The sequence below is a fragment of the Phalangium opilio genome, unplaced genomic scaffold, assembly GCF_054372755.1.
Source record: "Phalangium opilio isolate 3A_F unplaced genomic scaffold, DU_Popi_V2 ptg000075l_1, whole genome shotgun sequence".
In the NCBI taxonomy this organism is placed as follows: domain Eukaryota; kingdom Metazoa; phylum Arthropoda; class Arachnida; order Opiliones; family Phalangiidae; genus Phalangium; species Phalangium opilio.
The window spans coordinates 2,614,703-2,640,056 of NW_028324184.1; the positions used below are offsets into that span (position 1 = coordinate 2,614,703).

Below are 25,354 nucleotides of genomic sequence, written 5' to 3' on the forward strand. Positions count from 1 at the left end.
AAAGAACCAATAATTCATTATAACACTTATTGTTACAAATAAACGAATTTAAGAATTATTATTGTTGGTACAATTCTTGCCCTTTATTGTAAGTTTCATTTTCCCTCGTTTTATAGCTCGAAGCTTGGGATTGTTGTCGCACACCTGCTGGTATGTTGGATGTTGTCCGGAGCCATTTGCCTGTCGTTGACGACTAAATTCATTTTCTAATGGATCTTGATTAACATTTGCCGTCAATACAAACATCGCGCCTTTGGAAAGCAAGAACTCTATCATTTCTAAAATAGCCATGGCTGCAAATATAAATTAATACGAATCAATATTTTTAATTCAAGATAAATATTTAATACCTGACATATATTGGTTAATTTTAATAACACTGACATTCATTTGGAAGGCTTTAAATGAAAGACTTAAAATTGACCATTAAATATTGTTTTTTTTCGTTGACAAAAATAATTCTTATTGAATTGTATTGCATGGTCGTAACAAACTACGTACTTGTTTGTTTCAATCCTGATAAAGTCTCTTGGCTTAAAAGCATTTTTTTCCTTTCCTCAGGGGTGTATGGCTTTCCATTAATTTTCCGTCTATTTTGAACATCATTTTCCCAATCGCTTAGATATTGCAGGAAGTCATTTCGGAGCCACTGAAATATTAAATATTGTAGATGAGTGCTAACTTAAAAAACAATGGGAGCGTCTCTAAAATATCACCTTTAGCCTTTTATCGTTTAAGGTTTTGTACGGGTTCACCCATGGGTTACGAGTGTGATAACCTTCTTGAAAATTCCTCGTGTTCATACAGTCAAACCACCGGTTAAATGTTCTCAGAAATTTTATGGTTTCCGACTTCTCCTCGCCAAATTCTTCACAGATTGCATTCGCAACTGATTCACTTAATACTTGAGTTGCCAGTTTAACTTTCATTTTCTGTTGAGCTTGGGGGTATACGTGGTCGTCAGTAAGGCGGAAAGCCTTTTTTAAGGTTGACCTAGAACGCTCTCTTTCAAACAAATCTATAATGGTGTTCCAAACCATATACTGTCCGTTTTTGAACATTAATCTGAATTTACACCCATCTCTGCTGTTTAAGAGGCAATTCCGAACCGTTTTAATTAAATGTGGTGGGTCAAATACGAAATAAATAAATCGATCTTCATCCGAAGCATGTACGTTTTTACACTTGTAGCATCCATCTTCATGGCCATGGTGTTTTGTGAAGACTTTCCTGTTTGTTGACGCACCGTCTCCAATTACAGCAATGATTTTAAATCCTTTTAATTCTAAGAGCGAAATTGCTCGCCAAACTATAAAGTGAAGCTCATCACCACTGATAGTGTCTGTTGGAAAATGAGCTATTGGCGCTTTAAGTCTCGTGGTAGCACCTCTTACCATAAGAACCAAAGCATGTGTTGCTATGGGCTTTTCCTTTTGGTCAAAGAGCTCAGGATTGATTGCAGCTATTTTGTCGTAAGGATCCTTGATTTTCGTATACCCAATAAGATCTCCAGTTTTTTTACTATATATAAGATCTTCTTTAATCTTCATCTCATCTAATAGCAGGTAGAAGTATTTTTGATTTTCTTCAAGTGTATTCAGCTTTAGGTCTTGAGCTAGCTGTATGAACATTCCTGGTTGAAAATTAGGTTTGCGACCCACATCTGGTGTGTGTCTTAATAATGTTTGATAACTAGGCAAATGTAAAATTCCTGAATTTTCAAGTGATTTATATAACTTGGGAGCCTGATGATACATGAAGAGACACCAATGAACCACTAATGGATGCCACCTACGACACTTTTTACTTTTTAATTGGCTCATCTTTAATTGTGTAGCCAAGAAATGCTTTGGAAAGTCAAGGTTGGCTAGTTCTTCGTCAGATTTGACATTTATGTTTTTAGTCAGAATATCTGTAAGCCAGTCTTCCGCTTTGGCACCACTTGTCTCACCAGTTTTCATAATCAATTTGCTAATTGTTTTTTCCCTTCTACTTAATTTCTTCTTCAAGGTGATTCCATGTGATTTGCTCTTCTTTAATTGGAAAATAAGTTCTGAATTACTCATATTTTTAAATGAAGACATTCTTTTCTTTTCTTTTTTCTGTCTGAAAAGTTCAACACGAAATGAATTTCTTAATTTCACGCAATTGCCACACCTTTTCATTTGCGATAAAAGGCAACAGGAAGTGTGACGGATGGAATCACTAATCCAACACCTAGCACCATTCGGAACAGACTTTTCTTCAAACATCTTGCAGTAAACGTTCTCACGAGTTCCAGAACAAATTTGAAGCGAATTAAGTTTCTTCAAGAACTTTGTTAAATCTTCATGGCACAATATTTTTGAAGGGAACTCTGGGATAAGAGGGTGCTTTGTTATTGACCTGTTCATTATTCTCAGTGAAACGTTAAATTCGGTACAAATTGCTATTAAAATAACAACACCCCCAGTCTCATAGTTAATCTTTAACATTTTCATGCCATCTTCAAAATTTATCGCCCAATCCTTAGGAAAATCATAGGATGAGAATGTATCTTCGACCAGTGATTTTTTCAATGTTAAAACAGTTTCAGCATGAGACACTAACTCAACAGCATTTGCTCCAACAACGAATGGGATATGCTGATGGCTACACTCGTTTAGTACATCAATGGAACGATAATCATCAAATACTGACAAATGCTGATCATTTGATTGTTGATCAGAAAAGGTGGTTTTCCCATAATCATGATCAAGGAGATTTTGTAGTATTGGTTTTGGAACAGTTTCCGTAGATTTTTTGTTATATATCTTCACAGGGGCTCGTTCATGTGTAACTGCATTATCAATAAGATCAATATTTTGGGGCATATGTACATCCACCGCGTTTACAAGTGACGCTGATATAACGGCGAAGTCCTCGTTGGCAGAATTGAGATTTTCTACCGCTGACATTAGTATTGGTATTCGTTGGGTTGTTTTGGATACTTCAGGAAAATGATCTACCTTTGTTTCTTGTTCCTTTAGAATTGACACTGGGGGTTTGATTATCTTCACAACTAAAAAAAAGGTGTGTGAATATGTGATACGTAACAAATTTGGCTATAAATAAAAAAAACACATACCTGGGGGTTTTGGATATTTAAGCCATAATTGGCCTTTAAAAAATTCATCGTTTAGGTGTTTTGAGCACAAAAACGTATCATAATTGACGTTATTAACATTAAAACCAGGTTTAAACTGTGATAGCCACTTAACCCATTGAATACAGTACTCAGATTTCTGTTTAAGCTTTGAAAATGCAACAAATTCCACTCCTTGCATGTGCGGTTTATGTGAATACCGGCTATCACTGTTACAGTTCGGAAATACACAGTGCTTATTCTTACCCATTTTACTTTAATAACTACCAAATTAAAATAATTTGACGAAAAGCGAACCAGAGATAACGTTTTACACCATTACCCTTTATAAGTTCAAATATTCTACTTTATTTGTTCTCCCGCAGATGGCGTTAGCAAAACCGGAAATAACCGCTCCAATTTGTCCCCAATTTTTTTCTCTCTCTCAGAATTCCATCCCCTCCTCCTATTTTTCCACCCCCTTCTTGTTACAACTAGTGGACGTCTCGCTTTGTGCGTGCAAAGGTACGGCTGTTAAGTCCTGGATTGTTCACTATTTCGTTCATGTTAGTAGTAAAGGAGAACTGACTTAATGTCATAAGCAGACGATGCTTATATAGTACGGGGAAAGGTCAGAGGTAACTCGGTGTGTTAATCCTCCATGTAACCGCACACCCCTGGAGTGGAAACCCAGGAGGTCCCTTGATTATTACGGGAGGTTACATGCCCCCAGACGACAAGATTTGGACTTCATCGGTAGAAAATTTAAATACATAAATCTTTCAAAGTTAAACATAATAACATAGTAATTAACTTTAAATAATGTAACAGATAGTTAAAAGATTCCAGTTAACTAGCATACTAGGTTAATCATTTAAAGTTATAAATAAATTGACGAAAGCAGGAACTGTAGCATCGGTTGGCTCGTCCTAGCTTTCTCATCCTCGCATGTTAGAATACGTCCAGTCAGATCTGAAGCAGCCGTATCAGACGATATTGTTGAGGAAGTCTCCGCAGTAGGGTGGTCGGCCGTCCCACCGTTCGTTGAAGAACTTGACTCAGGATCGTCCTCTGTAGGCGTCGAAGCAGAAGATTCCAGGTTCGAGTCCTGGCGAGCTCGCCATTTATGTAACCACGCTTACGATATTTATAAAGTCGCCCCACGTGGCCATAAAAGCCTTGGCTATAACTAAGAATAAACTACTCTCGTTCCTTAGGTTCAATCATACTTTATTAAACTAACTAAATTAATTAAATAATAATTAAATGCCACTTGCATTATACAAATAAAGAATTAAATAATAATTACTATTAATGGATGAAGTCCAATCCTAGGGCAAAGCCCTTCACTCGAGCGACTACTACATCTTAGTAGTAAAGGAGAACTGACTTAATGTCATAAGCAGACGATGCTTATATAGTACGGGGAAAGGTCAGAGGTAACTCGGTGTGTTAATCCTCCATGTAACCGCACACCCCTGGAGTGGAAACCCAGGAGGTCCCTTGATTATTACGGGAGGTTACAATATATAGTGTAAACTTATATTTCACGGTGAAGAGTTTTAAAAAGTCACCAAGAGAGAAAAATTGAACATCATTGTTATGATTGCAACCTAACACTGTTGAAATAAGAACCTCTATAAGGTGGTCATATGATATAACATAATTCCAACGGAGTTGAAACAAACGAGGGCTCTGAGTCAAAATAAATCAGTTTCAGATTTGACCTAAACCGGGTTCAGAGTCGAGCTACACTGGTTCTGGGTTGATTGCAACGCGGTTCTTAGGCGATCTCAACACGATTCAGAGTCAAACTACACGGAGTTCTGGGTCTAACTCAATACGGTTCTTAGCCGTACGAAACAGGGTTCTTAGGCTAACTCGACAGGGTTCTGAGCCAAACTCGACATGATTCAGAGTCAAACTACACAGCGTTCGGATTATAACTAAACAGGGTTCTGGGTCGAACTAAACCGGGTTCTGGGTCGAACTAAACAGGGTTCTGAGTCGAATAAACCGGGTTCTGGGTTTAACGCAATACGGTTCTTAACCGTACGAAGTGGGGTTCAGAGTCGAACTAAACTAGGTTCAGAGTCGAACTCAACACGGTTCTCAGTCAAACTACACATGGTTCCGATTACAACTGAACAAGGTTTTGAAGCACACGCCACAAGACTCAGGTAGGAACCTAATACGGTTCCAAAAGAAACTAACTTGGTTCAAAGAAAAACCCCAGCTCGGATAGTAGATGAACTCCTTAAAGCTTTATAGAGAACTCATATCAAAGGGTTCTATGTAGATCAAAAAAGGGTTTAAAATAGGGGACAAGCGTTAAGAACCCTTTTCTCGGCAAAGTAGAACCTTTTTTTCTTAGAGTGAAGGGCACCGCAACAGCGCACTAACTTGCGTATCTCTTTGTACAGAGAGAGTTTTAGCTTCGATAAATTTCGATAAAATCAGAGAGATCATTAAATAGTGGCACAATGGTGTGTTTATGTCAATTACTGGTGCTTATTTCATATTATACAAACAGGACAATATGAGTAAGAAGGCGATTCTTTCCGCTATTGGAGCTTTCATCTGCTGTCTAACAACAGGAAACTACCACTCCAACCGTATTTGGTGTCTTATTTCCGACGTGAAGTTAATCCCGAAATAAAATTATACAAAAACGTCTTGGTTTGGACCAAGGCCGAAAAAACAAACGATATGTGTGAGGTTTATCAATTGACTGAAGTTTCAGATATTGAAATTTTTTTCTAGTTATTTCTATCCACTCAATCCTTAATCAATATTTAATTCAATCAACTGATTTTACTGTTAATCGATCTAGTCCCTCTAAATTAATTGAAAAAATTACATATCTACGCTTTTTCAAGAACAATTACATTTTCCGAAAACATTTTATCATGAAATTAATTATTTTGAAGGGAGTACGTGTTGAGGGATTAGTATTGAATATTTGAAATGTTCTACTGGATGTCTAAAAAGAGCAAGCGAACTTTGGTATAACTCGAATGGAAAATGTAAATATTTAATAGATGCCAAACGAGGGTGTTGCGCGAAATTATACATTTAATTTCGTATATAGAAATTCTTCATTTCTATTGCCGCCTCTATGAAGGTAAAGTTGCACTAGAACTTCCATTTCCGTACTTTAGAATTTCTTGGTCATAACTCAGTCCTCATTTGAAACGTCACCACCCCTTTCTACATTGTTGGCGCTACTTTTACACCGGTTACGTATTACGCGTAATCATTTTAGCAAGCGCAAAGATCAGGGGCGAGGTGTGTTCTCCGTCGCACCAAGGGTCATCGCCAGACGGTGCCAAAGTTCACTACGGGCAGGAGGCTAGTCAACTAGCACTGCCTATAGCGGTGTTTCTAAGCGAGCGAGAGAATGAGAGAAAACACCCCAATGGCGGGATCACACCTGTGTTTTAGTTTCTCTGTATGTAATTTCCAAAATGGTCTACTCACTTACAAATGTACACCGATTACACTGAGTGATCGGTCGTTCGGGCGCTAGCGAGTGTCAAGCCATAACCATAATCATTCATGTACACGAATGTTTTATAGTGTTGGGTTAAAAAGGTTGGTGGGCAAGTCCGGAGTGTCATGTACCGTTTACTAATGTGAAAAGGTTTCGATCTATTGGCTGAGTGTGTTGCGACGGCTCAGATGACCCATACACTGGAACCACTGGTTATTATAAAACGCCATATATTGGGAAAATAGAGGAAGGGAAGGGTGTCGGAGTTAAATGTGACCTTCTTGGCATAACTAGTAATGAATGATGTGTTTAACCATATTATTTCCGCGGGAAATGAATATAACAAGTCATTGGTACTGAGAAGTATTTCTGTTTATGTGATCTTTACCCTTTACCACACAGGATAAACTTTGTTGCTTTGTCTTAAGTAGACGACATTCACTGTAAACGACAGTTATCAACAACTTAAAACAGATTTAAACTTCTTTTGGTGCAAACTTGAAAATTTGTCAAGCCAGCAACAATTAAAACTATGTCGGTCAAGGTGCTTACAAGTTAGTGAGCATCGACACGAAATCCCTTCAAAATAATTAATTTCATGATAAAATGTTTTCGGAAAATGTAATTGTTCTTGAAAAAGCGTAGATATGTAATTTTTTCAATTAATTTAGAGGGACTAGATCGATTAACAGTAAAATCAGTTGATTGAATTAAATATTGATTAAGGATTGAGTGGATAGAAATAACTAGAAAAAAATTTCAATATCTTCTTCAGTCAATTGATAAACCTCACACATATCGTTTGTTTTTTCGGCCTTGGTCCAAACCAAGACGTTTTTTTATAATATCTGTCACTTCAGTCTTAATGTAATTAAATTTTGAATAATTATGTTTGCTTTACCGTCATACCATTGCACTCTAAAATATAACGGTTCATTCAAACACCATTTATGCTGTTTTTTCCGGTGCCAAAAAAGACATCATTCATGGTGTACTTTAACCCCATTTTTATGATCAATTGACGCCATTTTCTAATATCATTTGCAAGTACTAAGGAAATATTAGGCATTTATGCACCATTTACAGTGGTTTTTAACATCTTTTTTAGGCAATCTGTTGAACTTCTAATATTACTTAGTTTAATGGTGTTAAAAGTAGGGAAAAAGTACGCTACCTATGTCACATTATTAAACCAAGTGAAGTGAAAAACTGTGAAATAGTTGTTAAATATTTATTTTTTCCATATTTAGCACCACGTTTATGGTGTAAAACAAACCCGTTAATACACCATTTCAAGTCCCTGTTTACCCATTTAAAGACCCTATTTCCCCCGTTTTAAGGCCCTATTGACCCATTTAGGTCTGATTAATTTATAAAGATTGAGTGGTTATGTAAAATGAGCAAAAATCCCATCTATTTTGTAAAACATTAAGCAAAATTTATAGTTTAGAAGAATGAAATATTTTTAAGTCGCAGCAATGGACCGTTATAAAGCGATTCGCTTATTTTAATTTTTAAGTCAAATTACGTAACACTGTAACGAACTTAAACGAAGTTTGAACATAGAATGAGTTCCCAAAAATAATTTTCTAACGTAATATAGTGCCTATATTATTACATATTATTAAAAGCAAATATTTTTATTTTTAAACGCTGTCAACGATAAAACGTTTGTTATTATTGAACTATTTTTTTATTAAATTTATAGCATTTATAGGATAAATACTTCTACTATTAAGAGGCACAATGCTTGAAATTTGTGTCTCAATGAAACGTAACCTAACTAACATATGCCTTACCTAACCCGACCTATAAAACAAGCAATATTTTCAACGTTTTTAGTTGAAGGACCTTGAAAAATAAACGATTTTTTTTGGAAAAGGCCCGCGTTGTTTAGTAATGACCTAATATTAAATCTCGGTTTGTAAAATAAAAATAAAATTTTTATGCCATGAAATATTTTCCAATAAGCAATAATTGAAAGCATGTATTTTTAAAAAATTGTGCATACAAAACTCAGAAAGGTTTTTAAGTGATGTTTTAAAAAGTAAAACATGCTCATTATTAAAACCAATATGACTCCATTAGTTGTTGCCCAAAAGAGTTCATTTGGATAATTTCAACGGCATTAACTTATAATCGTGTTCATTCAGGATTGATATAATAAGAAAGCCTTCAACGTGTACATACACAATAGGAAAGGTTGTGAAGTCCCACTGAACACGACTATAAATATTCCTGTAAATCAGGCGTATGGTCCTGAAATGGGGTGAACATGGGTTTGATATGAGATTAATAGGGGTTTTAATTTGGGACATGAAATGGGGGTAAATATGGACTTGAAAAGGGGTAAATATGGACTTAAAATGCGGGTAAACATGGACTTGAAATGGGGGTAAATATGGACTTGAAAAGGGGTAAATATGGACTTAAAATGCGGGTAAACATGGACTTGAAATGGGGGTAAATATGGACTTGAAATGGGTGTCAATATGGACTTGAAATGGGTGTCAATATGGACTTGAAATGGGTGTCAATATGGACTTGAAATGGGTGTCAATATGGACTTGAAATGGGTGTCAATATGGACTTGAAATGGGTGTCAATATGGACTTGAAATGGGTGTCAATATGGACTTGAAATGGGTGTCAATATGGACTTGAAATGGGTGTCAATATGGACTTGAAATGGGTGTAAATATGGACTTGAAATGGGTGTAAATATGGACTTGAAATGGGTGTCAATATGGACTTGAAATGGGTGCCAATATGGACTTGAAATGGGTGTCAATATGGACTTGAAATGGGTGTCAATATGGACTTGAAATGGGTGTCAATATGGACTTGAAATGGGTGTCAATATGGACTTAAAATGGGTGTCAATATGGACTTGAAATGGGTGTCAATATGGACTTGAAATGGGTGTCAATATGGACTTGAAATGGGTGCCAATATGGACTTGAAATGGGTGTCAATATGGACTTGAAATGGGTGCCAATATGGACTTGAAATGGGTGTCAATATGGACTTGAAATGGGTGTCAATATGGACTTGAAATGGGTGTCAATATGGACTTGAAATGGGTGTCAATATGGACTTGAAATGGGTGTCAATATGGACTTGAAATGGGTGCCAATATGGACTTGAAATGGGTGTCAATATGGACTTGAAATGGGTGTCAATATGGACTTGAAATGGGTGTCAATATGGACTTGAAATGGGTGTCAATATGGACTTGAAATGGGTGCCAATATGGACTTGAAATGGGTGTCAATATGGACTTGAAATGGGTGTCAATATCGACTTGAATCCTCATTTAATTGTAAAGATTAAAAAGGAAAATTGAGACTGGGTGAAAGATAAGTTTAGTTTTAATTTTAATTAAATAACGTATCCATGAATTGAACCAAAAAAATCGTGTTTTGGGTTAGTTTCACCTTAATTTTATTTAAGTTTAAAGGTTTATCTCGATTAAGTTTAGTTTAAAGGTTTATCTCGATTAAGTTTAGTTTAAAGGTTTATCTCGATTAAGTTTAGTTTAAAGGTTTATCTCGATTAAGTTTAGTTTAAAGGTTTATCTCGATTAAGTTTAGTTTAAAGGTTTATCTCGATTAAGTTTAGTTTAAAGGTTTATCTCGATTAAGTTTAGTTTAAAGGTATATCTCGATTAAGTTTAGTTTAAAGGTATATCTCGATTAAGTTTAATTTGAAGGAATATCTCGATTAAGTTTAATTTGAAGGTATATCTCGATTAAGTTTAATTTGAAGGTATATCTCGATTAAGTTTAGTTTAAAGGTTTATCTCGATTAAGTTTAATTTGAAGGTATATCTCGATTAAGTTTAATTTGAAGGTATATATCGATTAAGTTTAATTTGAAGGTATATCTCGATTAAGTTTAATTTGAAGGTATATCTCGATTAAGTTTAATTTAAAGGTATATCTCGATTAAGTTTAATTTGAAGGTATATCTCGATTAAGTTTAATTTGAAGGTATATCTCGATTAAGTTTAATTTGAAGGTATATCTCGATTAAGTTTAATTTAAAGGTATATCTCGATTAAGTTTAATTTGAAGGTATATCTCGATTAAGTTTAATTTGAAGGTATATCTCGATTAAGTTTAATTTGAAGGTATATCTCGATTAAGTTTAGTTTAAAGGTTTATCTCGATTAAGTTTAGTTTAAAGGTTTATCTCGATTAAGTTTAGTTTAAAGGTTTATCTCGATTAAGTTTAGTTTAAAGGTTTATCTCGATTAAGTTTAGTTTAAAGGTATATCTCGATTAAGTTTAGTTTAAAGGTATATCTCGATTAAGTTTAGTTTAATTTAAAGGTATATCTCGATTAAGTTTAGTTTAAAGGTATATCTCGATTAAGTTTAGTTTAATTTAAAGGTATATCTCGATTAAGTTTAGTTTAAAGGTATATCTCGATTAAGTTTAGTTTAATTTAAAGGTATATCTCGATTAAGTTTAGTTTAAAGGTTTATCTCGATTAAGTTTAGTTTAAAGGTTTATCTCGATTAAGTTTAGTTTAAAGGTTTATCTCGATTAAGTTTAGTTTAAAGGTTTATCTCGATTAAGTTTAGTTTAAAGGTTTATCTCGATTAAGTTTAGTTTAAAGGTTTATCTCGATTAAGTTTAGTTTAAAGGTATATCTCGATTAAGTTTAGTTTAAAGGTTTATCTCGATTAAGTTTAGTTTAAAGGTTTATCTCGATTAAGTTTAGTTTAAAGGTATATCTCGATTAAGTTTAGTTTAATTTAAAGGTATATCTCGATTAAGTTTAGTTTAAAGGTATATCTCGATTAAGTTTAATTTGAAGGTATATCTCGATTAAGTTTAATTTGAAGGTATATCTCGATTAAGTTTAACTTGAAGGTATATCTCGATTAAGTTTAATTTAAAGGTATATCTCGATTAAGTTTAATTTGAAGGTATATCTCGATTAAGTTTAATTTGAAGGTATATCTCGATTAAGTTTAATTTGAAGGTATATCTCGATTAAGTTTAATTTAAAGGTATATCTCGATTAAGTTTAATTTGAAGGTATATCTCGATTAAGTTTAATTTGAAGGTATATCTCGATTAAGTTTAATTTGAAGGTATATCTCGATTAAGTTTAATTTAAAGGTTTATCTCGATTAAGTTTAGTTTAAAGGTTTATCTCGATTAAGTTTAGTTTAAAGGTATATCTCGATTAAGTTTAATTTAAAGGTATATCTCGATTAAGTTTAATTTGAAGGTATATCTCGATTAAGTTTAATTTGAAGGTATATCTCGATTAAGTTTAGTTTAAAGGTTTATCTCGATTAAGTTTAATTTGAAGGTATATCTCGATTAAGTTTAATTTAAAGGTATATCTCGATTAAGTTTAATTTGAAGGTATATCTCGATTAAGTTTAATTTAAAGGTTTATCTCGATTAAGTTTAGTTTAAAGGTTTATCTCGATTAAGTTTAGTTTAAAGGTTTATCTCGATTAAGTTTAGTTTAAAGGTTTATCTCGATTAAGTTTAGTTTAAAGGTTTATCTCGATTAAGTTTAGTTTAAAGGTATATCTCGATTAAGTTTAGTTTAAAGGTATATCTCGATTAAGTTTAATTTAAAGGTATATCTCGATTAAGTTTAATTTGAAGGTATATCTCGATTAAGTTTAGTTTAAAGGTTTATCTCGATTAAGTTTAGTTTAAAGGTATATCTCGATTAAGTTTAGTTTAAAGGTATATCTCGATTAAGTTTAATTTAAAGGTATATCTCGATTAAGTTTAATTTGAAGGTATATCTCGATTAAGTTTAGTTTAAAGGTTTATCTCGATTAAGTTTAATTTGAAGGTATATCTCGATTAAGTTTAATTTAAAGGTATATCTCGATTAAGTTTAATTTGAAGGTATATCTCGATTAAGTTTAATTTGAAGGTATATCTCGATTAAGTTTAGTTTAAAGGTTTATCTCGATTAAGTTTAGTTTAAAGGTTTATCTCGATTAAGTTTAGTTTAAAGGTTTATCTCGATTAAGTTTAGTTTAAAGGTATATCTCGATTAAGTTTAGTTTAAAGGTATATCTCGATTAAGTTTAGTTTAATTTAAAGGTATATCTCGATTAAGTTTAGTTTAAAGGTATATCTCGATTAAGTTTAGTTTAATTTAAAGGTATATCTCGATTAAGTTTAGTTTAAAGGTATATCTCGATTAAGTTTAGTTTAATTTAAAGGTATATCTCGATTAAGTTTAGTTTAATTTAAAGGTATATCTCGATTAAGTTTAGTTTAAAGGTATATCTCGATTAAGTTTAGTTTAATTTAAAGGTATATCTCGATTAAGTTTAGTTTAAAGGTATATCTCGATTAAGTTTAGTTTAAAGGTTTATCTCGATTAAGTTTAGTTTAAAGGTTTATCTCGATTAAGTTTAGTTTAAAGGTTTATCTCGATTAAGTTTAGTTTAAAGGTTTATCTCGATTAAGTTTAGTTTAAAGGTATATCTCGATTAAGTTTAGTTTAAAGGTATATCTCGATTAAGTTTAGTTTAATTTAAAGGTATATCTCGATTAAGTTTAGTTTAAAGGTATATCTCGATTAAGTTTAGTTTAAAGGTATATCTCGATTAAGTTTAGTTTAAAGGTTTATCTCGATTAAGTTTAGTTTAAAGGTATATCTCGATTAAGTTTAGTTTAAAGGTTTATCTCGATTAAGTTTAATTTGAAGGTATATCTCGATTAAGTTTAATTTAAAGGTATATCTCGATTAAGTTTAATTTGAAGGTATATCTCGATTAAGTTTAATTTAAAGGTATATCTCGATTAAGTTTAATTTGAAGGTTTATCTTGATTAAGTTTAATTTAAAGGTTTTAGGCTTAATTGAGTTGAAATTAATGAAGGATTATGGTTTGGCAATATTGATTTAGCTTATAAATTGAGCTTGTTTAGATGAGTTTTTAATTAGTTCCAACACATAGCCCCGTGCTAAATTTGCGGTAACGTGAAGATTAACAATAAAATATGTTGTAACGGGGAGCCTGTTACAAGGGATCACTACAAAGATTACAATGTTAATGAATGATGTGATTCCATAGTTTCGCTTAAATACCAGTAATTAAATCAAATACCTAAACAATTCATAGCAATTCTGACAAATAAACAAATGGCAATGAGGACTGTGGAAATAGCGAACGTAACCCTCTGTTTCCCACATGGTTACGTTGAAAAAATCTCCACATGTAATTTATTTGACTAATTAAATTACGTAAAGACAATGTTCTCCTGGATTAACCAGCACCACTGTTACTTATATTTCTGAATTAAACAATCCACTCTTGGAAACAAATAATTTATAAAACGAAATATCATATACGGACTGTTGCAACGGGAAAAAATTGTTTTAACGAATGATGTCGTCCTCTACATTGGTTGAGTTTCAGGAATTGTACCACACACCTTCTGAATTAGTAGCATTTTGGTGAGATTAACAAATACTAAAACCCTGTATACCTCAAAGGAATGTTGAATTAACTGCTATAGAAACAGTTATTGTAACGGTTGCGGAGCTTCTGAAATTTTAATAATACTTCTAAAATAAAATAAAGATAAGTCCTTCAAGTAGTAGCTCTTTTTCTACAACATACTGTTACTATCCTAAAGAGTAAAGATCAAGAAGCATCACTATTATTAAAATTATCCAAGTCTGTAAACCAAAAACATTGCAAGTTTGCAACATAACCTTCAGCTTAAAAACACGAGAGTGTAGGCCAAACTAGACGACACTGGAGGCTCAGAAGCTGGGTAAGTGTAACTGGGTTCTCCCGAGTCCCGACTCCCGACTCCGAGAATCAAGAATATATACAAATACAATACATAAGAAACCTAAGCCTTGGTCTTAAAGAACATCCAAAAACCAATATCTTATAATTTAATGAAATCAATTACCTTTAGTTTTATACCTGGATTGCTTTATTAAACAAAATTTCGACCTGATAGCAAAGTGTTTCTTAGCAAGAGTGTTACAGAAAATTTATAAAATGAAATAAATATTTTGAGCCGGTAAAATACTAAACAAGCGTCGACTGCTCAAAAACAAGTTTAACCATGGAGCCTGTATCTTTTTAAGATTAAGGCTCCATGGTTCAACTTCCACAGAATGAATCAAACTGAAAATGTCAATTTAACTTGTTATTAGGCACAAAGCTAGGCCCTCCCTTGTTCTCAATATGCTTGAAAATTGAAGAAATGGGTATCAGCGCGCTAACAGGTTAACCTGACGTTTAACTCAAGAGTTGTACTTCCGTAATTAACTAAAATTAACATACTTAGACTTAATTGTTTCTGATTAGACTAGCCGATCGCACACCCTGAATACTTAATTGTTAAATTAAGAGTATTCCGAAAAGTAACTTCGCTCTAGTTTTTCGGTTAGAGGTGGCTAAATATCACGAAAAACCCCATGTTAATCTCCATAGGAAAATTGGCAAAAGCATGTGAATTTTGCTTTAACGTTACAGAAGAGTATCAAGTCATATCTACAAGGGCCTACCGGCCCTGTAGAATTGGACAACATGATTTGGGTGCTAAGCATCTCCGAGGCTTCCCTGAATTTATTTACTTTTGTCGGCAGTTTCTTAATAGATATATTTTGCCCTAGAAAGGTGGCTCTAGCGGGAACACTAATTTCAAGGTAGATGAAACCATTTCAAGTATTAAACATTGACCTTGCATAATATTCATTACCCTTTATTACCAGTGGTTTTCTTTTTATTTCCTTCTACACCATCCGAGTAAGTTATATATTGTGGTTATTGACTTTCTCGTTCCTTACCTGGATAGGAGGAGGATTTCTGTACATTGCCGCATTAGTCACTATTTCCAATGTAAGCATTACTCTTCATTATCAAAACTCTCTTTCATTTTGGTCATGCTGATGGCGTATATTATTTTTATATTTGAGAGCGGTTCCACATAACTCAACAAAAAAACATTTAGTTCCCTTAATTGAGAATTTTACTCACGAAAACATTTTTAGCCACATCGTATGATGTATATCTACGATGAGGCTCCATGTTGTCATTCTCGTTGAAATAGTAGTAGTAGTAGTGCCAATAGTAGAGCCTTAGGCAGTGTAAAATTTTTCGTTCGTGATTGAAGGGAGATGAATGGGAGAGAATTAGGCCTATAGCATCTATTTTTGTAACGATATTTTATTGTTCAATTCTCTTGAACAACCTCCGTTAAAATTTTCAGTGGTTTCCTAAAAATTTCGGTACCGTTTTTGGCGTAGTTAGTTCAGGATATGGACTCGGAGGAATAATTTGGATAGAAATTCAGACATCATTGGTTAACCCTAGTAATATTTTACTAAACAAAACTTCGTCAAATCAAGGGTATGTATACTTAATTAAAATGAAACATTGTAATTGAAAAACGAAAACCGTTTTCAGGTATTTTGTTGATGAAACACTGTTAGATCGCGTCCCAAGTGTACAATGGAAGACTGCGATTATAGTTTTCATTTTAAGTGCATGTGGATCTTTGCTTTTATTTAATAACCAAACTTCAACGGTAATAAAGACATTAAACAAATGATTGGTAAGACTTAATATGTCAAAAGTCGATATCATTTCAGATCAAGTCGGACAAGGATAAGAACGTCGTTCAAGAGTCATTTGCTTCATACTTGAGACGGAGAGAACTTTACATACTTTGGTTAATAAGTTTCTTCCTGACTCTTCCGACCATTTACATTTTGGCCTACTTGAAGGTGAGATTTTCATTATTAACTATAGGCTTAGATATATTTATTACTCGCCTGAAAAGTGTTTAAAAAATGGCATGTTTATTTCGTAACTAGCATCACAGGCACCTGGCGTTCTCCGTCAGACCATCGGTATTTTTTTTATAAATTTTTGTGTTGCCAATTTTGACAACGGTTGCAAATTAGACCGCTGAAGACATAAGTCCATATGTAAGATATTGGAATCCAGTGTACTAAATATTAGTTAAAACGGTTGAAACACGCGGACGTTATTCCATGAAAAAGGGTTTATCTACATTTCAGGCCAGTTTTGTTTTCCAACAAGGGCACGGATTGGAAAACATCTTTCGTAACGCGTACCTACTGCGTCCCTACAAATTTTCGCGCCTCTATATCAAGCGGTTTGGGCCCGACGTTCATTGTCAGTCAGTTATATATTTTGACGATAAGATGCCAAAAAGGGTATGTTCCCTTTCAACCGAATTCCCAATGAACAGAAATCCCATTCGACCGAATATCCCGCATTGATTTTTAGATTTCTAGCCCAATGGCTATATTCCCAATTTAATTAAATCCCATTCGACCGAAAACGCCGCAGTGATTTTTAGATTTGCCAATGGCTATAGTCCCAATGAACAGAAATCCCAATCGACCGAATATGCCCGTAAAGGCCTGTCCAGACTGACACATTTTGCGAGTGCGCATCTTCGCTTCGCTTGTTTGCAAGATCGCGCTACTGTTCACATTGGGTTTTCGCTACTTTGCATCCTCACCTCGCGAAGATACAAATTTCTTGCGACTTAGCCAAGAATTTCGCGCCTTCGCGAGAAAAGCACCAATCACAGACGAGAGGAAAGCTGGGGCAGTTAGTTTAGTTTTTCTCTTTGGACAACGTCGGTGGAGAAGGGAGATGGCGAAATGATTGCTCAAACTTTATTGGCTTTCAGAATGGGAAAATCAAAATTTTTGCGTGTATCAGAACGGAAGTGCAAATGTTTTTCGTGATCTGTTGCAAAGATGGGAATAGACGAAGGTGCGAACACGCGAGCGCGAGCTCAATGTGGACAAAGTTTTAGAAATACATCAATATAACTTGAAACGCTATAGGCGTCAGCGATTTGGTGGTGTAGTGGATTCGTTGTTTGACTACAAAACGTTTGTTTGTTGGTTCGCATCTCCGACAGGTATTTTATTATTATAAAAATAAATATTTCGTGATACTAATTAAATTGTTCACTATCATTCCTTTTAAAGCAAGAAATATGTAGAAATAATAAGGAAATTGTTTATAATATGAAGTATAGTCTTAGTGGAAGTTCCAACAATGTCTTTAGATTTTTTCCATTCCCTATTGTAAACCGAAAATGAAAATGTTAATATCTTGGTTTCGGGTAGGGTGGGTTAGAATAGGTTACTTTCACCGTAGGTAAAACGTAGTAAAAATAAGAGCAATAATGCAGTTTCAACTCATATTAAACAAGTTGGGAAAACCAAAATATTACCTCTCCGAGTCAAGAGGAGGACTACTTACAAACTTATTTACCCAGATATGGAAGTGTTTCTTTTTTTTTAAAGAACAAATACTGAAGTTAAATTTATGAAATATTAAAGCAGTATACAAAGCATAGCGAATAAACTGTAAATCAGACGACATTTTACATCCAATAAGGATATACTTGTACACATTAAAATCATCCGATGGGGAAAAACGGGAAATGAAGAGATAAAACTTTGGAGGGATATTACCTTTACGTGTTTGTAAAGGCCCAATTTTCTACTCCTCAACTGTATACCCTCTATGTTCAAAGCCATATTCACAACAGGGTTGCCATGTAAACACTATCCTCTCGTTTCACCTCAACGATTTTCTTAGTTTGTCAACATGACTGTTAACGTTACATAACACCAAAGCTAATTTGTGGCTACACACACTGAAAGTAAATGCGCACCATAAAAAGCATGAAAACACTAAGCTACAATCCGATTACTATCAGACCAAAGAGGGTAGGTAAAATGCCTTGCCAAAGCCGCTAGCTTCTACTCCTCCTCTTTCTACCCTCTTTGGTGCAAGGTACCAAGGCTTAACAAAAATTGTATGATAATATATTTATAGAGATAGATAACAACAACTTTTAAATTAAAATTAGAAACTAACTTGTCTCTTAAAATTCTCGCGTGATCAACTGGTTTCACGCCAATTAAATAGCTATAGTCCCGTCAGAATCAGGAAGAGCTATTTGTATTAATTCCTCCATGTTTTTTTCGCCTAGCTGAGAACTACGCGTTTTACGTCACGTTATCCAAAAACCCGACTATTTTATTTGAAGACCGCGCTGGCTCAGCCTTGAGCACCGTGACGTCAATATTCAAAAACAAAATCCCGTTCTGTAGGACACTGCTAAGAGCGCCGAGCTCTGCTGAACGCGGCCCAGACTTCTACCATGATTATATAATCTAAGCCTAATTATTTATAAGTGTATTTAACTTTCGGCCCACTCTGAACCGTTAATGTTTCTGTTTTACAGAAACGAAAACCAAACCCAAGCGTTTACTTTTTGGTTCACCAGGCCTATTGACAAATAAAAGCTCATTTGACCACCATAGTAGCGTTCTTCTTGTAATCACTTTAGAAAGGATTATGCTATAAACAGATGTAGTATAGCTTAAGTAATAAATAAACATCCATTTCAAATAATAATATAAAAAATATTCTTGGGATATCAAAATGAAACAGAGCTTTATAGCTACAAAGCCACCAAAGGCATCGAAATTACGAAAAATATTTCCAAATATTAATTTTACATTATGAGAAAACCAAATATTAAGGTTTTGTAGGATTTCTTTCCACAAAACACAAGGCGAACTGCTAACGCGGTGCACTAGTGTACATACGTCACTCGGAGAGGTAAAAATTGTAACTTTGAGTAGCTTTTATATTTATAGAGAGTGAAAATGAAGTTAGAAAGTCATGTTTAAGAAAATATTGCAAAAAGAATGCGGATAAGCATAAAAATACAGTATATTTAATCCAAAAAGACACACTAGGTCTTCATCCAGTTCAATAGAATTGCGGTCTTATAGGAATATATTATAATGAAAAAGTACCTTTTGGCTTCGTTTGGTAGAATAGGACACCACCAAAAATCCTTCTGTCGAATGGGAATTCGGTTGAATGCGACCAAAGTGAAAAAAGAGCCTCTATATTTAACTGTACAAAACATCTTGTTTCTCTTTAATCTTTGTTTTGATTACGTTGGTGACCTCTTTACCCTGAAAATGTTACTCGTATGTTCTTTCCTACCCTCGTTCCGTAAAAGGAACCCAATGAGGATTTTTGTAAATTCTTGGTTATTTTAAATAAGTAAGTTTCTGATTTTGGTATTTTCAGTCTTTCGGTTTACACATCGTGAATGACGACCATCTAATGACATATCTTGTATCTTTTGCCTCAATTGGCGTGATATTGGGGAAAATTTTAATTGGCATAATTGCTGATAAAACATCCTACAAGGTAAGAACATATTTATGTTACTGGTGCAAGAGGCAAATTGGAATATTAAATCGATACGCAATTTCGTTTTCTTTACAGGTTGCTCTTGTAAGTGATTTGTTTATGTTTGGGGCCTTTCATTCAATTGCTCACATTCTGCGCATACCTTTCTTCGGTACCTTTCTTAGTTTCATTTTCAATCTGTGGGTTTGTGGCCTTCTCGGCGGCCAGTAGTACTTTTACTGTCTTTCCAATATGTGCAGTTGCACTGTTTGATCAAGCTCATTCTGGAAAGGTTTCTGGTCTTTTATTAACTTCACAGGTGATTTGAAAAGGTTTCCTTGATGTTTGGTTCATAGAACTATTTTTGCTAAATTTCGTGGTTTTTAGATTCTTGGCAGCCTTGTATCGAGCGCGATAAGCGATCCTTTGCAAGCCATATTAGGATGGAACTGGATGTTCTTTCTGCAGTTGGCGTTTTCAATTACAGGTATGTCGTTTAAATAACCGGGAAAGGACACAATGCTTTTTAGATCTTAGAAATCGAATGACTTTGGAGTTTGGAAGAGTATATAACAAATGGAGCTTTTACCGTTACCATTTCGCTTTTCGAATAATCATCTATGAAATTAAATTTGAGTATTTCCCATTTCTGTAAAGCATATAAATTTCATCTTCTGGACCTTGTTGAAAAAAGGGACTGTGTAAACATGACTATATACTAGACCTTGCTATATACTACTCAATTTAGAGCCACCTCACATCCGCGAGTGGATCACGTATTTGGAGACCAGCTTTTTGGCCTAGTTGGGAATCCATAGCACGTAGTATTTGTACATATCCATGGTGTAAATCGCAGGACAACTCATTATTACCTCTCCGAGTGACGTATGTCACGGAGAGGTATTACACCGGTCGTGTCTGTGTGTCTGTCTGTGTGTCTGTCTGTGTGTCTGTCTGTGTGTCTGTCAGACCCCACGTGACCGCGTTCGCAGTTTGCGTATTGGAGCAAACAAATACCCGATTTCCGGAACGCGTTCGCGGTTCACGGAAATTTGGCCATTCATCTACCAACACAAGTCTTTACTAACTGGCTTCTAAGGACCACAATCTGCTAGTCTTTGTCCATCCCACATGGACACTAGTCTGTACTTGCTAGCTTCTAAGCACCACCATCTTCTGTTCTTCGTCAATTTCACCTTGACACCAGCTTCTATGCACCACCATCTTCTGTTCTTCGTCAATTCCACATTGACACCAGGTTCTATGCACCACCATCTTCTGTTCTTCGTCAATTCCACATTGACACCAGCTTCAATGCACCACCATCTTCAGGTCTTTTGTCCATTCCACATGGACGCCAGTCAGTACATTCTGGCTTCTTTTCCTCCGTCATCGTTTGGTTCCAAGATATACGCGGCGATCGGCTAGGGTTACGAGAAACGTCTAGCCTCCCAATGGCAGGGCTTCCACCATCGGTTCACGCAAATGCGTTTTTATCTATTATTTGGTTTTAAGATATACGCGGCGAACGGCTAGGGTTACGAGAAACGTCTAGCCTCCCAATGGCAGGGCTTCCACCAAAGGTTCACGCGAATGCGTTTTTATCTATTATTATAATGGAAACGAAACGTATATATACCCCAAAATTTGAAAAAAGCGGGCAAGAGGGTTACCCTTCACTTTAAACGTCAATATTAGCAAAGTTTCGAAAGATAATAGGAACAACTTTATTTTAAACGATTTAACTATTTTTAAAGTTATTTACTGGCGATTAAAATAATTAAAAATAATTATATTTATTTAAATATTAAAGATAAACCCAAGTACCGAAGTCGTTAAATCATTGCCTCCTATATCTATCAAGGCCCGTGCATTGCGTTATATTTCGTACATTGTCTCTTATATCTTTTTAGGCCCGTGCATTGCGTTATATTTCCTACATTGCCTCCTGTATCTATCAAGGCCCACGCATTGTGATATATTTCCTTCATTGCCTCCAATATCTATCGAGGCCCGTGCATTGCGATATATTTTTGAGAACAACAACCAAAATGGGAAGCTCCTCTCAGAAGCATAATAATTTGTTTTCTCAGTTATATGAAATGAAAATATGGATAATATTTTCGGCAATTCGATTTGAATGGCTCTTTCTGATGTATCATTCTCTCAGCACTGTTCATAATGGACAGGAACGTAGAGATTCGAGACACTAGGAATTACGATAGTGTTTCAAATCGTCTGTATTGAGGGCTTAAAGGCTTGGAGTGAGTCGAAAGATAAATACACATCCTATTTTTTAGTTGTACCATGCGTACCACAATGTTGCCAGGCGTTTATTGAAGGATGCTTGGGTACTTGGTACAGACTGTTACGTCTACCAAGTTTCCTAGCATCCAAGAATAAATAGGATTCATAGAAGCCAGTGTTAAGGGCATGTCATGGGTCAAGTCGTTAAATATATCGACGCAGTTAAATAGCTGATGGCATTATTTTATCCACTTTCCCATTGCCTTTCGAGTGGAAGTTCAACTTTGGCACGGACGACAGATGCGCTCTTAAACTTCTACCCCCAAAAATCGTTGTTGTCTGCTCATTTTCCCCTTCCGCGTTTTTTCGTTATAAACTTATGATTTAACGAACTGTTAAGATAAAATTTCATATTTCCTAAGACAGATAAGCTTCTACTCCTTTCATATTACTCCCAGTTAGATTTAACGCTTAAAAAATATATTTCCAATAAAAACACCGCTTCCACTAGTGGATTTATACTCCTTGTTAGATTAGTGTAGGTGTAGAGAGTAATCACTACAAACGCTAAAAAATATATTTTCAAAAATGAAGAACATAGAACATTTATTCTATATCAAAAAATATTTTGGTGGTAAGATTGCTTTAGAAAAATCCAAACGGCTAGATATTGTTAAAAAAAGAAATGTGTAAGCTATTTGTAGATGAGATAATTGTTTTACATGTTTTAAATGAGACTAAAACTTCCACTATTGTGTCTAAAAAAGTGTTGGCCATGTATATTTTTTAAATATGACGGAATTGCGGTTGATATGATAGCGCCCTATTTGCGAAAAAAACCTTTTTTAAACAGTTTAATCATTCTTTGATAGAATTTCGAAGGAAGAAGTTAAGTGTTAGATTTGCTCGATTAATTTTGTTCGGCAAATAATATAATTAAGCCTTACGTATTACTGAAGGAGATTGATTTTGCCAACCTTTGTGAGTATTTAACTGTTTAATAATTAATTTGGTTAAGTGGGAGCCTAGCTTATGTGTGATTGGGTTGTGGCTTCCATGATTTGGGCACATTTGCTTTTTGTGTGGCGAGGTATGATTCAGCTTTGATATGGACAAATGTTACAAATCATACTGGTAGACTAAGAATGCGGTTGAGGTATAGCGAGAGAGTAGAGTTTCCACAGCAATTGAGAGATATTGAAAAGGCTTGAACAATGGACTATTTTAAAATTCAATTCCTGCACTTGCAAAGAATTAAAAAAGCGATAGATGCATATATTTAGGTTGTTTAAGGGGTAGTGATAGTCATCTAAACTCGGAGAGGTAATATTTTGGCTTTCCCAACTTGTTTTTAATTTACAACTGAACGTTTAGCTTTTAAGGACATTAATAGATATGATGATTTTTGCTTCACTCTTTAGTACATATAGTTTATCTTAAATTTTCAAGTCATTAAAATACTATAGCGCTTTTCGATTAGATTCGCTTAAATTTTGGTTGTAAATTGAATTGTCGTTCAGTGCATGTCGATATGATGCTAATACTATTGATCTGAAGTTTGTTATATAACCCTCTTAGTGGGAAAAACTTGAAACTGTCAACAAAGAACAAATGTTAAATCAGATAGAATTTCAGCTGAAAATTATTATTGAGAATAGAAAAACTCGCGCTTATACTTAATAACATACCCTATCTTTGCAAACCTCACTCAACTGACGACTTTCGTTTCTTTTTTCTCCAAAACTTTCAGCACTGTTCATCACCATATTTCTTCCTGCTAAACCGAAAGATTCCAAATCAGCCATAGAAAGCTTGGAAACTCCAAAAGCCAGTGTTACGTTGAAAAAATATTTTCAAAAATCTTACAGTTCCAATGAATGTACAACACATGAAATTCAAAGTCAGTCGTTAAAACAATGATGGAATCTACTTTAAAGTGTTTGATTTTTAAAATTGGATTTATAAATGTAATTTGAATTTAATGCTAAGAACGAACTATTTACTATAAAGCTCTGTTTTATTTCGATATTGTTAGAACTTCTTTTAATATTAATATTTAAAATGGAGGCTTACGTTTAAATTTAGCTTTAATACACGTATAAATAGTCAAAACTTACATTTAAACACGGAAAGTAACGCTTAATTTTATTCCTTACATTGTTGCTTAGTTCAGACTGAATCGAAAATTGAAGACACTTATAGGCCCAAGCTAAGATAATTACGATTAACATTGGCGCTGTTTCGCGTTGACTGTGCGCGGTTCAGAGTGAGCAGAAAGTTAAAAACACATTTATATTAACATTATTAGGGCCTTTAATAGAACCAAGAATTAAGACGCAATTAGATCGCCATGGTTATACGTTTGATCGAACAAGGTTACATTCGTTTGTGCATGTTCTCCTTTTGTGCGGCTAGAGATAATTGGTGTTTTCCATGGATATCTTTTTTCCTTCAAAGTTTTGTTAAGCCTGTGACTTATTTACAGATGGGTCCCTTTAAGGTTCATAGGGGCTTCGTAGCTAGCCCCTATACCATAGGTAACCGACAGAAAACTATAATAACTATTACCGTTAACTTTAAGAAGTTTTTGATGGAAAGGAGACACCGGGTAAGACAAGTGGGGAGAGAACTTGCTAACTCAGAGGGGTTTGTTCCCTGGCTTTCACAGTGTGCCGCAGTTCGGGATCGAACCGGGGCCTCTCTCGCTAGCAATCGAAAGCGATATCGACTATGTCACTCCCCCTAATAAGAACATTGTTGTGATGTTAGAGAGGATAGTGTTTACAGGCTAAAAGAGTTGCCAATACTGCTCTGGAAAACGCTTTAATAGTTCATTATTTACAATTTGAAAGCCTGTACATGCTTATGAGCAGAAATAAGATGAGACTAGAAGTACTGAGCTAAACAAATTCTTCACTTGGCGAAAGTGAATATTCTTGATAACACACCAACGGTTGGCCCTCTGGTAGCGGTTTATGAATTTTCCTTCCTAAACGAGAGACGCTCGTGGCGGTAAACGGCCGAACTAGATTCAAGCACCCGCGTCCGTGTTCCGCGGCTTCAGGTTGAGGGGAAGGGGGTTGGAAATTTTTTGGAACTCAACCAATTTTTTTTTCTCTCTCTCTAGTGTAGGCGCTATGGAAGCGGCATAAAATCCTCAAATTTGTTCACTAGTGCCAGGATCTACTACCAATGCTAGAGCTCTTTACTTCTAGTCTCGTCATACTTATGTTATGAGTAAATAGAAGTAGTTGCATATTCAGGAATTAATAATATATAT

General features: G+C 34.7%; 2 protein-coding genes across 4 annotated transcripts; one reads left to right on the forward strand and one right to left on the reverse strand.

Annotated features, from left to right (window-relative positions):
- Nucleotides 1-48: 48 nt before the first annotated feature.
- On the reverse strand, nt 49-5,849 carry LOC149658800 (uncharacterized). Of its 3 annotated transcripts, XM_089844405.1 has the most exons (5): nt 4,413-5,849; nt 3,107-4,303; nt 717-3,040; nt 502-649; nt 49-293 (listed from the first exon to the last, which is right to left on the reverse strand). In XM_089844405.1, the coding sequence occupies exons 2-5, from the start codon at nt 3,372-3,374 to the stop codon at nt 49-51; spliced, it is 2,985 nt and encodes a 994-aa protein (XP_089700531.1). In that variant the 5' UTR covers nt 3,375-4,303; nt 4,413-5,849. The 3 variants fall into 3 exon arrangements, 2 of the variants coding, with proteins under 2 accessions (XP_089700531.1, XP_089700530.1); XM_089844404.1 differs by having other exon boundaries at nt 3,107-5,849; XR_016369934.1 differs by having other exon boundaries at nt 228-293; nt 351-649; nt 3,107-5,849.
- Nucleotides 5,850-15,099: 9,250 nt separating this feature from the next.
- Nucleotides 15,100-24,098, forward strand: LOC149658801 (uncharacterized). The gene is made up of 9 exons (XM_089844420.1): nt 15,100-15,260; nt 15,327-15,453; nt 15,824-15,963; nt 16,021-16,141; nt 16,206-16,340; nt 19,723-19,845; nt 19,924-20,146; nt 20,215-20,314; nt 23,825-24,098. Exons 1-7 carry the CDS (start codon nt 15,142-15,144, stop codon nt 20,056-20,058), a joined length of 900 nt encoding a protein of 299 aa, XP_089700546.1. The 5' UTR covers nt 15,100-15,141; the 3' UTR covers nt 20,059-20,146; nt 20,215-20,314; nt 23,825-24,098.
- Nucleotides 24,099-25,354: the final 1,256 nt, after the last annotated feature.

Coding starts and splice junctions, on each gene's coding strand:
- LOC149658800 (XM_089844405.1), bottom strand. CDS start 3,374: ATGGGTAAGAATAAGCACTGTGTATTTCCGAACTGTAACAGTGATAGC. Junction 3,041..3,106: donor TAAATATCCAAAACCCCCAG/GTATGTGTTTTT, acceptor CCTTTTTTTTAG/TTGTGAAGATAATCAAACCC. Junction 650..716: donor TAAACGATAAAAGGCTAAAG/GTGATATTTTAG, acceptor TTAATATTTCAG/TGGCTCCGAAATGACTTCCT.
- LOC149658801 (XM_089844420.1), top strand. CDS start 15,142: ATGATTTGGGTGCTAAGCATCTCCGAGGCTTCCCTGAATTTATTTACT. Junction 15,261..15,326: donor GCGGGAACACTAATTTCAAG/GTAGATGAAACC, acceptor CTTTATTACCAG/TGGTTTTCTTTTTATTTCCT. Junction 16,341..19,722: donor ACATTTTGGCCTACTTGAAG/GTGAGATTTTCA, acceptor TGGTATTTTCAG/TCTTTCGGTTTACACATCGT.